At 40.5% G+C, this 14,151-nt stretch overlaps 1 protein-coding gene across 1 annotated transcript; it reads right to left on the bottom strand.

The window, feature by feature from the left end:
• Positions 1-12,609: 12,609 nt before the first annotated feature.
• On the bottom strand, positions 12,610-13,632 carry LOC128740556 (probable RNA polymerase II nuclear localization protein SLC7A6OS). The gene has a single exon (XM_053836104.1). The coding sequence runs from the start codon at positions 13,630-13,632 to the stop codon at positions 12,610-12,612; it is 1,023 nt and encodes a 340-aa protein (XP_053692079.1).
• Between the last annotated feature and the right edge of the window lie 519 nt (positions 13,633-14,151).

Below are 14,151 nucleotides of genomic sequence, written 5' to 3'. Positions count from 1 at the left end.
CCTCTGCAACAGGGTTCTCAACCGTACCATAGTTATCGTGCCTGTACGATAATTTAGGAGTTTATACCACTGACAAAAAACGTGTACGATAATTATCAGAAACACGATAATCACGTTTATGGGCCCTATTCTGTAAGTCACATCAACCGGCTCGACTCGAATCAAAACAGCAAAACAAATTAAATTGAGACGTCACTTGATGACAGCAGATTCACTAGCTGTCGTTGAGGTCAACGATTTGAAGCAAACAACCTTTAAAAGTACTCTGTAATTGTTCGTTTTCTCAATGCAATTTTTTGCGTGAATCTATGAAGTTTTAAGGGCCGTGCAGAATTGGTACGTTATGGTAGCGGTTGCGGCAAGTTGACAGTTCTCCCATACAATCTGTTAGATTGACGCAACCGCTACCATAACGTACCAATTCTGCGCGGGGCTTTAGGCTTCCATGCACGTACGTACATGTTGGCTGAAAATGTTGGTCCATTCATGTTCGGCCAACACGCTCGTTGAGTGCCACGAACCAAGCTGGCAGAAGAGGATGTTGGGCGCCGCGCTCGACCGGAATGACCCTCCAACATTTTGTTTATCTCCAACCCAACATATGCGTACGTGTAGGGGGCATTTGCGGTTGGAAAAAGGCACGATAATATCGACACAAAACCGACAATATTACAGCCCTGACACGATAACTGTTTTAAAAATAAAAATTAAAAATACACAAACTTTAATCAATTGGATGGAAAACGAAATTTTTATCAACTGTATGGAAATAAAAAAATACTTTTCTGTAAATTTATGGTAATGCGTAATTTCCTTACTTACCAATATTGAAATAGGGCAAATTTTCCATTTCTTTCTACCGTATCGTGAATGGAATACCACATATCGCTTTTTAATTATTTTATTTGAAATACATACAACTCTCAATTATGCACCTTAAAAACTAAACAAGATTGCGATTTCAGCCAAACAGTTTTACCGATCGTGGAACTGTTGAGTTCCGAGTCTTCTTGATTTGTGTTAAAACTCACCTCAATTTGTTGTTCTGTCCGTTCTTGGAACTCTGATCTCGGCGTTTGCTCTTCCATTGTGGACAGTTAACTTGGGAGTGTTCCGCTGAATCGCACTCCAAGCAGCGACGCTTTTCTCGGATCACCTTTTCTGCAGGCATAGCCTTGGAATTCTCCGAAGGGCGCTTCACTACTTTCTCATCGAGTATCATACGGTGTAAGTAATCTAACGGCTTACGCAGTATTATTCCTTCCGGGAGCGTTAGGACGGCGGCGAGTTCGCTACTGAATTGTTCTGAAAGTGCTCCCAACAAAGTTTGAACCTTCTCCGTATGAGACAGGTGTTGATCAGCCTTTCTTAGTTCGCTGAACACCTTTGAATGTTGAGATATTAATTCCTTCAAGCTGGACCACTTCCGTTGGTGCAACAAGTATAGTTGTTTACGGAGATCTATGATGGCCCATTGAACAGGGTGCTCGTATTCTTCAATGAGGGAGTCCACACATTCCTTAGCGTATGTGCAATCTTTAATAATCTGAAGTGGCTCACTAGAAAGCGAAAGACAAATTTCATCTAACGCAGCATCGTCTTCTTCACAGCGCCTGTGGTATCGTGCAGATCTGGCCGATTCTTCCGCTTCACTAGCGTTCGGCGATGGCAATGCGTAGGACTCCTCCTTTGGAGTTGATACCAGCGTATGTTGAAGATTCAGTCGTGTCAACTGATTGATAAGTCGCAATTTCCAAGCCGAGAATTCTGCTTTGTCGCCGTTGAAGACACCAATCATGACATTGCGTCGTTCGGTGAACATCCTGGTCTTTCCTTCCATTATGTAGTAGTTTGCTATTGATTTATGCGAGGATAATTACTAAAAGCTTTAAACACTTTCACTTTGAAGTAAACTTCTCCACGAGAGACTGTAGAATGATAATGCGCCCGTACGGTGGCACGCTATTTAAAGGGTGGAGGTTATCCAAGGACTTGATTGGTTCGGAACCACCTGCTAGGTAGTTTTGCTAGGTACCTAAACAGGTAATGAAATGCTTCGCTTGTTCAAGCAAAATACACAAACTTTAATCAATTGGATGGAAAACGAAATTTTATCAACTGTATGGAAATAAAACAACACTTTTCTATAAATTTATGGTAATGCGTAATTTCCTTACTTACCAATATTGAAATAGGGCAATTTTTCCATTTCTTTCTACCGTATCGTGAATGAAATACCATATGTCGCTTTTTAATTATTTTATTTGAAATACATACAACTCTCAATTATGCACCTTAAAAACTAAACAAGATGGAAATAAGAAAACACTTTTCTGTAAATTTATGGTAATGCGTAATTTCCTTACTTACCAATATTGAAATAGGGCAATTTTTCCATTTCTTTCTACCGTATCGTGAATAAATACCATATGTCGCCTTTTAATTATTTTATTTGAAATACATACAACTCTCAATTATGCACCTTAAAAACTAAACAAAATTACAATTTCAGCCAAACAGTTTTACCGATCGTGGAACTGCTGAGTTCCGAGTCTTCTTGATTTGAGTTAAAACTCGCCTCAATTTGTTGTTCTGTCCGTTCTTGGAACTCTGATCTCGACGTTTGCTCTTCCATTGTGGACAGTTAACTTGGGAGTGTTCCGCTGAATCGCACTCCAAGCAGCGACGCTTTTCTCTAATCACCTTTTCTGCAGGCATAGCCTTGGAATTCTCCAAGGGGCGCTTCACTACTTTGTCATCGAGTATCATACGGTGTAAGTAATCTAACGGCTTACGCAGTATTATTCCTTCCGGGAGCGTTAGGACGGCAGCTAGTTCGCTACTGAATTGTTCTGAAAGTGCTCCCAACAAAGTTTGAACCTTCTCCGTATGAGACAGGTGTTGATCAGCCTTTCTTAGTTCGCTGCACAGCTTTGAATGTTGAGCTATTAATTCCTTCAAGCTGGACCACTTCCGTTGGTGCAACGAGTATAGTTGTTTACGGAGATCTATGATGGCCCATTGAACAGGGTGCTCGTATTCTTCAATGAGGGAGTCCACACATTCCTTAGCGTATGTGCAATCTTTAATAATCTGAAGTGGCTCACTAGAAAGCGAAAAACAAATTTCATCTAACGCAGCATCGTCTTCTTCACAGCGCCTGTGGTATCGTGCAGATCTGGCCGATTCTTCCGCTTCACTAGCGTTCGGCGATGGCAATGCGTAGGACTCCTCCTTTGGAGTTGATACCAGCGTATGTTGAAGATTCAGTCGTGTCAACTGATTGATAAGTCGCAATTTCCAAGCCGAGAATTCTGCTTTGTCGCCGTTGAAGACACCAATCATGACATTGCGTCGTTCGGTGAACATCCTGGTCTTTCCTTCCATTATGTAGTAGTTTGCTATTGATTTATGCGAGGATAATTACTAAAAGCTTTAAACACTTTCACTTTGAAGTAAACTTCTCCACGAGAGACTGTAGAATGATAATGCGCCCGTACGGTGGCACGCTATTTAAAGGGTGGAGGTTATCCAAGGACTTGATTGGTTCGGAACCACCTGCTAGGTAGTTTTGCTAGGTACCTAAACAGGTAATGAAATGCTTCGCTTGTTCAAGCAAAATACACAAACTTTAATCAATTGGATGGAAAACGAAATTTTATCAACTGTATGGAAATAAAACAACACTTTTCTATAAATTTATGGTAATGCGTAATTTCCTTACTTACCAATATTGAAATAGGGCAATTTTTCCATTTCTTTCTACCGTATCGTGAATGAAATACCATATGTCGCTTTTTAATTATTTTATTTGAAATACATACAACTCTCAATTATGCACCTTAAAAACTAAACAAGATGGAAATAAAAAAACACTTTTCTGTAAATTTATGGTAATGCGTAATTTCCTTACTTACCAATATTGAAATAGGGTATTTTTTCCATTTCTTTCTACCGTATCGTGAATGAAATACCATATGTCGCCTTTTAATTATTTTATTTGAAATACATACAACTCTCAATTATGCACCTTAAAAACTAAACAAAATTACAATTTCAGCCAAACAGTTTTACCGATCGTGGAACTGCTGAGTTCCGAGTCTTCTTGATTTGAGTTAAAACTCGCCTCAATTTGTTGTTCTGTCCGTTCTTGGAACTCTGATCTCGACGTTTGCTCTTCCATTGTGGACAGTTAACTTGGGAGTGTTCCGCTGAATCGCACTCCAAGCAGCGACGCTTTTCTCTAATCACCTTTTCTGCAGGCATAGCCTTGGAATTCTCCAAGGGGCGCTTCACTACTTTGTCATCGAGTATCATACGGTGTAAGTAATCTAACGGCTTACGCAGTATTATTCCTTCCGGGAGCGTTAGGACGGCAGCTAGTTCGCTACTGAATTGTTCTGAAAGTGCTCCCAACAAAGTTTGTACCTTCTCCGTATGAGACAGGTGTTGATCAGCCTTTCTTAGTTCGCTGCACAGCTTTGAATGTTGAGATATTAATTCCTTCAAGCTGGACCACTTCCGTTGGTGCAACGAGTATAATTGTTTGCGGAGATCTATGATGGCCCATTGAACAGGGTGCTCGTATTCTTCAATGAGGGAGTCCACACATTCCTTAGCGTATGTGCAATCTTTAATAATCTGAAGTGGCTCACTAGAAAGCGAAAGACAAATTTCATCTAACGCAGCATCGTCTTCTTCACAGCGCCTGTGGTATCGTGCAGATCTGGCCGATTCTTCCGCTTCACTAGCGTTCGGCGATGGCAATGCGTAGGACTCCTCCTTTGGAGTTGATACCAGTGTATGTTGAAGATTCAGTCGTGTCAACTGATTGATAAGTCGCAATTTCCAAGCCGAGAATTCTGCTTTGTCGCCGTTGAAGACACCAATCATGACATTGCGTCGTTCGGTGAACATCCTGGTCTTTCCTTCCATTATGTAGTAGTTTGCTATTGATTTATGCGAGGATAATTACTAAAAGCTTTAAACACTTTCACTTTGAAGTAAACTTCTCCACGAGAGACTGTAGAATGATAATGCGTCCCGTACGGTGGCACGCTATTTAAAGGGTGGAGGTTATCCAAGGACTTGATTGGTTCGGAACTACCTGCTAGGTAGTTTTGCTAGGTACCTAAACAGGTAATGAAATGCTTCGCTTGTTCAAGCAAAATACACAAACTTTAATCAATTGGATGGAAAACGAAATTTTATCAACTGTATGGAAATAAAACAACACTTTTCTATAAATTTATGGTAATGCGTAATTTCCTTACTTACCAATATTGAAATAGGGCAATTTTTCCATTTCTTTCTACCGTATCGTGAATGAAATACCATATGTCGCTTTTTAATTATTTTATTTGAAATACATACAACTCTCAATTATGCACCTTAAAAACTAAACAAGATTACAATTTCAGCCAAACAGTTTCACCGATCGTGGAACTGCTGAGTTTCGAGTCTTCTTGATTTGAGTTAAAACTCGCCTCAATTTGTTGTTCTGTCCGTTCTTGGAACTCTGATCTCGACGTTTGCTCTTCCATTGTGGACAGTTAACTTGGGAGTGTTCCGCTGAATCGCACTCCAAGCAGCGACGCTTTTCTCTAATCACCTTTTCTGCAGGCATAGCCTTGGAATTCTCCAAGGGGCGCTTCACTACTTTGTCATCGAGTATCATACGGTGTAAGTAATCTAACGGCTTACGCAGTATTATTCCTTCCGGGAGCGTTAGGACGGCAGCTAGTTCGCTACTGAATTGTTCTGAAAGTGCTCCCAACAAAGTTTGAACCTTCTCCGTATGAGACAGGTGTTGATCAGCCTTTCTTAGTTCGCTGCACAGCTTTGAATGTTGAGCTATTAATTCCTTCAAGCTGGACCACTTCCGTTGGTGCAACGAGTATAGTTGTTTACGGAGATCTATGATGGCCCATTGAACAGGGTGCTCGTATTCTTCAATGAGGGAGTCCACACATTCCTTAGCGTATGTGCAATCTTTAATAATCTGAAGTGGCTCACTAGAAAGCGAAAGACAAATCTCATCTAACGCAGCATCGTCTTCTTCACAGCGCCTGTGGTATCGTGCAGATCTGGCCGATTCTTCCGCTTCACTAGCGTTCGGCGATGGCAATGCGTAGGACTCCTCCTTTGGAGTTGATACCAGCGTATGTTGAAGATTCAGTCGTGTCAACTGATTGATAAGTCGCAATTTCCAAGCCGAGAATTCTGCTTTGTCGCCGTTGAAGACACCAATCATGACATTGCGTCGTTCGGTGAACATCCTGGTCTTTCCTTCCATTATGTAGTAGTTTGCTATTGATTTATGCGAGGATAATTACTAAAAGCTTTAAACACTTTCACTTTGAAGTAAACTTCTCCACGAGAGACTGTAGAATGATAATGCGCCCGTACGGTGGCACGCTATTTAAAGGGTGGAGGTTATCCAAGGACTTGATTGGTTCGGAACCACCTGCTAGGTAGTTTTGCTAGGTACCTAAACAGGTAATGAAATGCTTCGCTTGTTCAAGCAAAATACACAAACTTTAATCAATTGGATGGAAAACGAAATTTTATCAACTGTATGGAAATAAAACAACACTTTTCTATAAATTTATGGTAATGCGTAATTTCCTTACTTACCAATATTGAAATAGGGCAATTTTTCCATTTCTTTCTACCGTATCGTGAATGAAATACCATATGTCGCTTTTTAATTATTTTATTTGAAATACATACAACTCTCAATTATGCACCTTAAAAACTAAACAAAATTACAATTTCAGCCAAACAGTTTTACCGATCGTGGAACTGCTGAGTTCCGAGTCTTCTTGATTTGAGTTAAAACTCGCCTCAATTTGTTGTTCTGTCCGTTCTTGGAACTCTGATCTCGACGTTTGCTCTTCCATTGTGGACAGTTAACTTGGGAGTGTTCCGCTGAATCGCACTCCAAGCAGCGACGCTTTTCTCTAATCACCTTTTCTGCAGGCATAGCCTTGGAATTTTCCAAGGGGCGCTTCACTACTTTGTCATCGAGTATCATACGGTGTAAGTAATCTAACGGCTTACGCAGTATTATTCCTTCCGGGAGCGTTAGGACGGCAGCTAGTTCGCTACTGAATTGTTCTGAAAGTGCTCCCAACAAAGTTTGAACCTTCTCCGTATGAGACAGGTGTTGATCAGCCTTTCTTAGTTCGCTGAACACCTTTGAATGTTGAGATATTAATTCCTTCAAGCTGGACCACTTCCGTTGGTGCAACAAGTATAGTTGTTTACGGAGATCTATGATGGCCCATTGAACAGGGTGCTCGTATTCTTCAATGAGGGAGTCCACACATTCCTTAGCGTATGTGCAATCTTTAATAATCTGAAGTGGCTCACTAGAAAGCGAAAGACAAATTTCATCTAACGCAGCATCGTCTTCTTCACAGCGCCTGTGGTATCGTGCAGATCTGGCCGATTCTTCCGCTTCACTAGCGTTCGGCGATGGCAATGCGTAGGACTCCTCCTTTGGAGTTGATACCAGCGTATGTTGAAGATTCAGTCGTGTCAACTGATTGATAAGTCGCAATTTCCAAGCCGAGAATTCTGCTTTGTCGCCGTTGAAGACACCAATCATGACATTGCGTCGTTCGGTGAACATCCTGGTCTTTCCTTCCATTATGTAGTAGTTTGCTATTGATTTATGCGAGGATAATTACTAAAAGCTTTAAGCACTATCACTTTGAAGTAAACTTCTCCACGAGAGACTGTAGAATGATAATGCGCCCGTACGGTGGCACGCTATTTAAAGGGTGGAGGTTATCCAAGGACTTGATTGGTTCGGAACCACCTGCTAGGTAGTTTTGCTAGGTACCTAAACAGGTAATGAAATGCTTCGCTTGTTCAAGCAAAATACACAAACTTTAATCAATTGGATGGAAAACGAAATTTTATCAACTGTATGGAAATAAAACAACACTTTTCTATAAATTTATGGTAATGCGTAATTTCCTTACTTACCAATATTGAAATAGGGCAATTTTTCCATTTCTTTCTACCGTATCGTGAATGAAATACCATATGTCGCTTTTTAATTATTTTATTTGAAATACATACAACTCTCAATTATGCACCTTAAAAACTAAACAAGATGGAAATAAAAAAAACACTTTTCTGTAAATTTATGGTAATGCGTAATTTCCTTACTTACCAATATTGAAATAGGGTATTTTTTCCATTTCTTTCTACCGTATCGTGAATGAAATACCATATGTCGCCTTTTAATTATTTTATTTGAAATACATACAACTCTCAATTATGCACCTTAAAAACTAAACAAAATTACAATTTCAGCCAAACAGTTTTACCGATCGTGGAACTGCTGAGTTCCGAGTCTTCTTGATTTGAGTTAAAACTCGCCTCAATTTGTTGTTCTGTCCGTTCTTGGAACTCTGATCTCGACGTTTGCTCTTCCATTGTGGACAGTTAACTTGGGAGTGTTCCGCTGAATCGCACTCCAAGCAGCGACGCTTTTCTCTAATCACCTTTTCTGCAGGCATAGCCTTGGAATTCTCCAAGGGGCGCTTCACTACTTTGTCATCGAGTATCATACGGTGTAAGTAATCTAACGGCTTACGCAGTATTATTCCTTCCGGGAGCGTTAGGACGGCAGCTAGTTCGCTACTGAATTGTTCTGAAAGTGCTCCCAACAAAGTTTGAACCTTCTCCGTATGAGACAGGTGTTGATCAGCCTTTCTTAGTTCGCTGCACAGCTTTGAATGTTGAGCTATTAATTCCTTCAAGCTGGACCACTTCCGTTGGTGCAACGAGTATAGTTGTTTACGGAGATCTATGATGGCCCATTGAACAGGGTGCTCGTATTCTTCAATGAGGGAGTCCACACATTCCTTAGCGTATGTGCAATCTTTAATAATCTGAAGTGGCTCACTAGAAAGCGAAAGACAAATTTCATCTAACGCAGCATCGTCTTCTTCACAGCGCCTGTGGTATCGTGCAGATCTGGCCGATTCTTCCGCTTCACTAGCGTTCGGCGATGGCAATGCGTAGGACTCCTCCTTTGGAGTTGATACCAGCGTATGTTGAAGATTCAGTCGTGTCAACTGATTGATAAGTCGCAATTTCCAAGCCGAGAATTCTGCTTTGTCGCCGTTGAAGACACCAATCATGACATTGCGTCGTTCGGTGAACATCCTGGTCTTTCCTTCCATTATGTAGTAGTTTGCTATTGATTTATGCGAGGATAATTACTAAAAGCTTTAAACACTTTCACTTTGAAGTAAACTTCTCCACGAGAGACTGTAGAATGATAATGCGCCCGTACGGTGGCACGCTATTTAAAGGGTGGAGGTTATCCAAGGACTTGATTGGTTCGGAACCACCTGCTAGGTAGTTTTGCTAGGTACCTAAACAGGTAATGAAATGCTTCGCTTGTTCAAGCAAAATACACAAACTTTAATCAATTGGATGGAAAACGAAATTTTATCAACTGTATGGAAATAAAACAACACTTTTCTATAAATTTATGGTAATGCGTAATTTCCTTACTTACCAATATTGAAATAGGGCAATTTTTCCATTTCTTTCTACCGTATCGTGAATGAAATACCATATGTCGCTTTTTAATTATTTTATTTGAAATACATACAACTCTCAATTATGCACCTTAAAAACTAAACAAGATGGAAATAAAAAAAACACTTTTCTGTAAATTTATGGTAATGCGTAATTTCCTTACTTACCAATATTGAAATAGGGTATTTTTTCCATTTCTTTCTACCGTATCGTGAATGAAATACCATATGTCGCCTTTTAATTATTTTATTTGAAATACATACAACTCTCAATTATGCACCTTAAAAACTAAACAAAATTACAATTTCAGCCAAACAGTTTTACCGATCGTGGAACTGCTGAGTTCCGAGTCTTCTTGATTTGAGTTAAAACTCGCCTCAATTTGTTGTTCTGTCCGTTCTTGGAACTCTGATCTCGACGTTTGCTCTTCCATTGTGGACAGTTAACTTGGGAGTGTTCCGCTGAATCGCACTCCAAGCAGCGACGCTTTTCTCTAATCACCTTTTCTGCAGGCATAGCCTTGGAATTCTCCAAGGGGCGCTTCACTACTTTGTCATCGAGTATCATACGGTGTAAGTAATCTAACGGCTTACGCAGTATTATTCCTTCCGGGAGCGTTAGGACGGCAGCTAGTTCGCTACTGAATTGTTCTGAAAGTGCTCCCAACAAAGTTTGTACCTTCTCCGTATGAGACAGGTGTTGATCAGCCTTTCTTAGTTCGCTGCACAGCTTTGAATGTTGAGATATTAATTCCTTCAAGCTGGACCACTTCCGTTGGTGCAACGAGTATAATTGTTTGCGGAGATCTATGATGGCCCATTGAACAGGGTGCTCGTATTCTTCAATGAGGGAGTCCACACATTCCTTAGCGTATGTGCAATCTTTAATAATCTGAAGTGGCTCACTAGAAAGCGAAAGACAAATTTCATCTAACGCAGCATCGTCTTCTTCACAGCGCCTGTGGTATCGTGCAGATCTGGCCGATTCTTCCGCTTCACTAGCGTTCGGCGATGGCAATGCGTAGGACTCCTCCTTTGGAGTTGATACCAGCGTATGTTGAAGATTCAGTCGTGTCAACTGATTGATAAGTCGCAATTTCCAAGCCGAGAATTCTGCTTTGTCGCCGTTGAAGACACCAATCATGACATTGCGTCGTTCGGTGAACATCCTGGTCTTTCCTTCCATTATGTAGTAGTTTGCTATTGATTTATGCGAGGATAATTACTAAAAGCTTTAAGCACTATCACTTTGAAGTAAACTTCTCCACGAGAGACTGTAGAATGATAATGCGTCCCGTACGGTGGCACGCTATTTAAAGGGTGGAGGTTATCCAAGGACTTGATTGGTTTGGAACTACCTGCTAGGTAGTTTTGCTAGGTACCTAAACAGGTAATGAAATGCTTCGCTTGTTCAAGCAAAATACACAAACTTTAATCCATTGGATGGAAAACGAAATTTTATCAACTGTATGGAAATAAAAAAAAAACACTTTTCTGTAAATTTATGGTAATGCGTAATTTCCTTACTTACCAATATTGAAATAGGGCAATTTTTCCATTTCTTTCTACCGTATCGTGAATGAAATACCATATGTCGCTTTTTAATTATTTTATTTCAAATACATACAACTCTCAATTATGCACCTTAAAAACTAAACAAGATGGAAATAAAAAAACACTTTTCTGTAAATTTATGGTAATGCGTAATTTCCTTACTTACCAATATTGAAATAGGGTATTTTTTCCATTTCTTTCTACCGTATCGTGAATGAAATACCATATGTCGCCTTTTAATTATTTTATTTGAAATACATACAACTCTCAATTATGCACCTTAAAAACTAAACAAAATTACAATTTCAGCCAAACAGTTTTACCGATCGTGGAACTGCTGAGTTCCGAGTCTTCTTGATTTGAGTTAAAACTCGCCTCAATTTGTTGTTCTGTCCGTTCTTGGAACTCTGATCTCGACGTTTGCTCTTCCATTGTGGACAGTTAACTTGGGAGTGTTCCGCTGAATCGCACTCCAAGCAGCGACGCTTTTCTCTAATCACCTTTTCTGCAGGCATAGCCTTGGAATTCTCCAAGGGGCGCTTCACTACTTTGTCATCGAGTATCATACGGTGTAAGTAATCTAACGGCTTACGCAGTATTATTCCTTCCGGGAGCGTTAGGACGGCGGCGAGTTCGCTACTGAATTGTTCTGAAAGTGCTCCCAACAAAGTTTGAACCTTCTCCGTATGAGACAGGTGTTGATCAGCCTTTCTTAGTTCGCTGCACAGCTTTGAATGTTGAGATATTAATTCCTTCAAGCTGGACCACTTTCGTTGGTGCAACGAGTATAATTGTTTGCGGAGATCTATGATGGCCCATTGAACAGGGTGCTCGTATTCTTCAATGAGGGAGTCCACACATTCCTTAGCGTATGTGCAATCTTTAATAATCTGAAGTGGCTCACTAGAAAGCGAAAGACAAATTTCATCTAACGCAGCATCGTCTTCTTCACAGCGCCTGTGGTATCGTGCAGATCTGGCCGATTCTTCCGCTTCACTAGCGTTCGGCGATGGCAATGCGTAGGACTCCTCCTTTGGAGTTGATACCAGCGTATGTTGAAGATTCAGTCGTGTCAACTGATTGATAAGTCGCAATTTCCAAGCCGAGAATTCTGCTTTGTCGCCGTTGAAGACACCAATCATGACATTGCGTCGTTCGGTGAACATCCTGGTCTTTCCTTCCATTATGTAGTAGTTTGCTATTGATTTATGCGAGGATAATTACTAAAAGCTTTAAACACTTTCACTTTGAAGTAAACTTCTCCACGAGAGACTGTAGAATGTGTAATGTGTAATTTCCTTACTTACCAGTATTGAAATAGGGCAATTTTTCCATTTCTTTCTACCGTATCGTGAATGAAATACCATATGTCGCTTTTTAATTATTTTATTTGAATTAATTACAACTCTCAATTATACACCTTAAAAACTAAAAAAGATTACAAATTCAACCAAATAATTTTACTGATCGTGGAACGCTCTTCAGAAAATTAATCATAAAGATCAAAATTCTCGCTAAGGCTGCTATCGCCGGCTGATGATCGACCATCGCTATAGTCATTCTCGGAGTCGTACTGATCGGAATCGTTTTTGTCCATTTTCTTCATAACGCGCGCCTTATATTTAGCATAAGCCGTCCAAACATTGTCTTGATTTAAACCAGCATTATCCTCTTCACAATATTCGTCATTCTCATCATCATCATCATTCGCTGGATAGGCAAACCCACTGCTATTTCCATGGCCAGTGTAGTCATCTTCGTCTGGTGATAATTCTCGATCTCCCTCGAAATCGAAGTCTTTTACAGTTCGTCGTATATCCTTTTCGCCATCACTGTTTGCTTCACCGAAAAAATCGTCATCATCCTCAGGGTAATCATTACGCCAGTTGTCTTCATCGTTGGAATCGTCCGAGTCTTCGTCGTGCGTAAAACCACCATGGCCTGATCCGTCGCGGTAACTCGAATAAAGTTGATCGTCGTAAATAGCAACACTGATGTCGTCCAAGTTTTCTGGAATGTAGGTAATGTGCGTCTGCTGCTTATTCTCGTCCGCAACGTACAAATCATATACGTAATTCGGTTCATCCCGAGAAGCCCCTGTTCTGGCTACTGCAGATTGAGAACCAACGAAATCTCTTTCGACATCGACGATTGTAGTTCCTTCGCCACCGTCAGCTTCATGGAGAGAGCGGGTACAATTGACTATCCGGAAACGGTTGTTTCGTGAGTTTCGACGAGCAGCCGCCCGGTTTTGTGACACGATTGTAGGGTGATGAACTCGGGATATGGCTTCTTTGGCTTCACTTTTCGTTAGGCGTTGCTGCAGGTGCGATGAAATATTGTCTGCTCTGGCAAACGTTGCGGCGATCTTAAGAACCGTCGATGTTTCACCAGTTGCGGCAGGATTTAACAAACCATTACCGTGTTCCGTTCGCCGCCTTTTACAGTTCAGCACAAATGCATCTAGTGGAGCTTCGTCCGCACGTCGTTTAAGGCGAATAACTGCTGCCATTTTTTATCCAAGCACTGTATAGTATAGTAACCGTATAACTGAAATTGTCTACTTCAAGCTTTCGAACGCTAAAGTTGTTTAATTGTGAAGAACTGTCGGGCACGATAATATAGGGTATCCGGATAAGCGATCCACTCTCAATTCGAAAGACTAATGACTATATTTTAATACTGTCGGAGCTTTTATACAAATTTCCCATTGTGTTTACCTGGGAAATGATTATTATATGCTAACCTCCTATGTATTAACTTCGTATACCTAGTGCGTGACCTAGATAGAAGTACTACCTAGCCCTTGGCGAAGATATTTGTACAAAGCTAATTTTTGTTGCCTGTACAACGTGTGACTGAATTGTAAAGTTTATTAAAAATCAAAAAAAAAAATATGGTGATGGTGATATGGTGACTTCATGTTTACAACTCACAAATGGTTCTAGATTGGATTGGTGATAATATTTATGGTTAAAGCACAGACAAGCAGACATAACACTCGTTTTCCATTTTTCGTACCGAGTAAAAC

This window comes from Sabethes cyaneus, chromosome 3 (assembly GCF_943734655.1).
Source record: "Sabethes cyaneus chromosome 3, idSabCyanKW18_F2, whole genome shotgun sequence".
NCBI lineage: Eukaryota > Metazoa > Arthropoda > Insecta > Diptera > Culicidae > Sabethes > Sabethes cyaneus.
Note: the sequence above shows the minus strand (reverse complement) of the source record. Positions and strands in the feature narration are given on the sequence as shown.

What these genes read in the sequence shown, in the direction of transcription:
- LOC128740556 (XM_053836104.1), bottom strand. Translation starts at nt 13,632, where the DNA reads ATGGCAGCAGTTATTCGCCTTAAACGACGTGCGGACGAAGCTCCACTA.